Source organism: Sceloporus undulatus, unplaced genomic scaffold (genome assembly GCF_019175285.1).
Source record: "Sceloporus undulatus isolate JIND9_A2432 ecotype Alabama unplaced genomic scaffold, SceUnd_v1.1 scaffold_10084, whole genome shotgun sequence".
Taxonomy (NCBI): domain Eukaryota; kingdom Metazoa; phylum Chordata; class Lepidosauria; order Squamata; family Phrynosomatidae; genus Sceloporus; species Sceloporus undulatus.
Genome location: NW_024813003.1, coordinates 330 through 2,539, shown reverse-complemented (window position 1 = coordinate 2,539; position 2,210 = coordinate 330). Strand labels below are relative to the sequence as shown.

At 51.0% G+C, this 2,210-nt stretch overlaps 1 protein-coding gene across 1 annotated transcript; it reads right to left on the bottom strand.

Annotated features, from left to right (window-relative positions):
- Positions 1 to 6: 6 nt before the first annotated feature.
- On the bottom strand, positions 7 to 1,723 carry LOC121918390 (unconventional myosin-IXb-like; the record flags this gene model as incomplete). Its single annotated transcript, XM_042444444.1, has 3 exons — positions 7 to 619; positions 754 to 881; positions 1,494 to 1,723. Coding segments are annotated over 2 exons (345 nt in total), but the record flags the coding sequence as incomplete, so codon positions are not given.
- Positions 1,724 to 2,210: the final 487 nt, after the last annotated feature.

Genomic DNA, 2,210 nt, shown 5'->3' with positions numbered 1-2,210 from the left:
AAACATGGGGAAGGCACAATGAGTGGAATTGTTTGGAGAGGTGGGGAGCCCTTCCAAGCCTCTGAGCAGAAAGACGGCGATGGGTCAGAATTGTTACCATTTACTAGGAGGGCAGCCTTGGAGTTCAGCAGCCCGGAGAAGTGCCAGCAGGCTCCTGTCTGACCATCATGTGAAATGTCTGTTGCAGCCACCATGATTCCTTTGGGCTAATTAAGGGGGTATGGAAGAAAAACACGAAGGAGAAGGATCCAAAACTTTCCCTTGTCCAATTGTTCTTGAACCAGACACAGCCATCTGGCTGCTTGACAAGTTCACGTTGGATCAAGCGACCCTGGTGCTGGGAAGGAGAAGTGGTCCTCTGTCCAGGTGGGGCATAGGAGGGAACAGCCTGTCAGTGTTTCAATCCTGAGGCATGGGTTGAATTTTGCTGTGGACATCACCCAGGTTTTGCCAGAGCAACCTTCCCTTGAGCAGCTGCAGAGGATGGCCAGCCCCTCACAGCTACACAGACAAGAGAGGGGTTTGCAGTGGCAGGTGGAGGCAGAATGCTTGGTGATCCAGTCACACATTTTTGGTGGAGGAGTGAGGCACTGAAAAGGATGGGGAGGCTTGCCTCTTCCTTTAGGGAGAAGAGGAAAAGCAGAGAAATTAGTTTGAAGGCCAAGGAGAAAGAGGAGAAGGTGGAAAAGGGCAGTCCCAGGAGGAATGACTGGGCTGGGCTGGGGAGATGGAACTAGAAAAGTTTATACTGACCTGTGTGGTCCTGTCATCCCACACGATCCTCCAGCAGGCTCTCGGTGCTGGCTGATGTCTCCGAGTCAAGGTTCTCCTCATCGGAGCCCCGCTGGTCCAGCTCTGGCAGCCGGTACGTAAGGTCTTCCCTGTGTCAGAGAGAAACAAGGACTGAACACACTCAGGGGAAAGAGCTGGGAGTGTCTCCATGCCTTCTCTTGCAATGAAGGTTTGCCTATGTCTCCCAGGGGAAAATCAGCCATTCTGAATAGACCAGCTTTCTATCTTTGATCCATCTATCTTTGATCCAGAAGTGTCTTCCCTCATTGGCAATGTCTTCCTAAGGGCTTAGACAGAGGAAGGGGCCTCCTCAGCACCACTGCCAGAAATGTAGAGGACTGAAATTTCTGATGGGCAAATCAGGGGGCCCAGAGGGGATGGGCTTTAAAGAGGAAGGGTCTCAGTTCCAGGACAGCCCTTCTCAGGCCTCCAGGAAAACATTAACACTATGGCTAGAGGAAGAACAGCTTTTCCCAAGAGCAGTTCACCCCAAGACCTCCTAAAACTTCTCTCCACTTATTGTGCTGCTACCTGCTGCTCCCAATCTTTCTGGATATCAGGGAGTGTATGCTGTGTCATGTGATACATCTGTGCTGGGAGAGGATTCTCAGGGGGGCTTCTCCAAATCCCGAAGGGGCATCGCTTGGCCACTCTGCTCTGGTCCAGAGCTAGACACCTCTGCGGAGGCACTATTTACTCACTTCTCCTCCTTCAGCGACTGGATCCGTTCCGTCAGGAGCTCCTTCTCTCGATTATCTGCTTCCTCCTCTTCCTCCTCTGGAAGAAATCCCAGTTTAGGGGAGGTGCCACTGTCAGGTGCTGTGTCCTGCGGGGCATTTTTTTTCTGCAAGAGGGAAGAGAAAGATGATGCTGGCAAACCTCCTTGGCTATTGACGAGGCAAATAATCTCCACTGGGTCAGATGGGAAATGTTACTGTTTCCCCGTTTCCTTCCCTCCTTCTAAGTTGACATGAATCCTGAAGCAGCCTTCTTCCATGTGATAATTTCAAGCTCATAAGCATTTCCAGAATTGAAATGAACTTAGACATTCATGGACTAGGATGACAGGAACAAAGATAGCCACAGGGCTGAATATGGGGCAAATGCTCCGGCCCCCCAGGTCAGAATGCCTTTGGGCAAGCTGCCCCCCCTCAGTTCTACCTCACAGAGCTACAAAGTGAGAAGAATCACAAAGGGGTTGTTACATGTCAGGTCAGGCTATTCTCATTCTCATCTCAGAGGGCTCACACTGAAAGTGTGGAAATTCACATCTGCCATGCTCTGGAAGGTGTGACAAGTTAATATTAAAGGCTGCTTCTGAGCATGTGCAAAGGAATGCCTTCCCTCACCCCCAGAGCAACCAAAAGCCAGCCAGCTCCACCAGAGAGAGAGAGAGAGAGAGAGAGAGGACTGCTAGA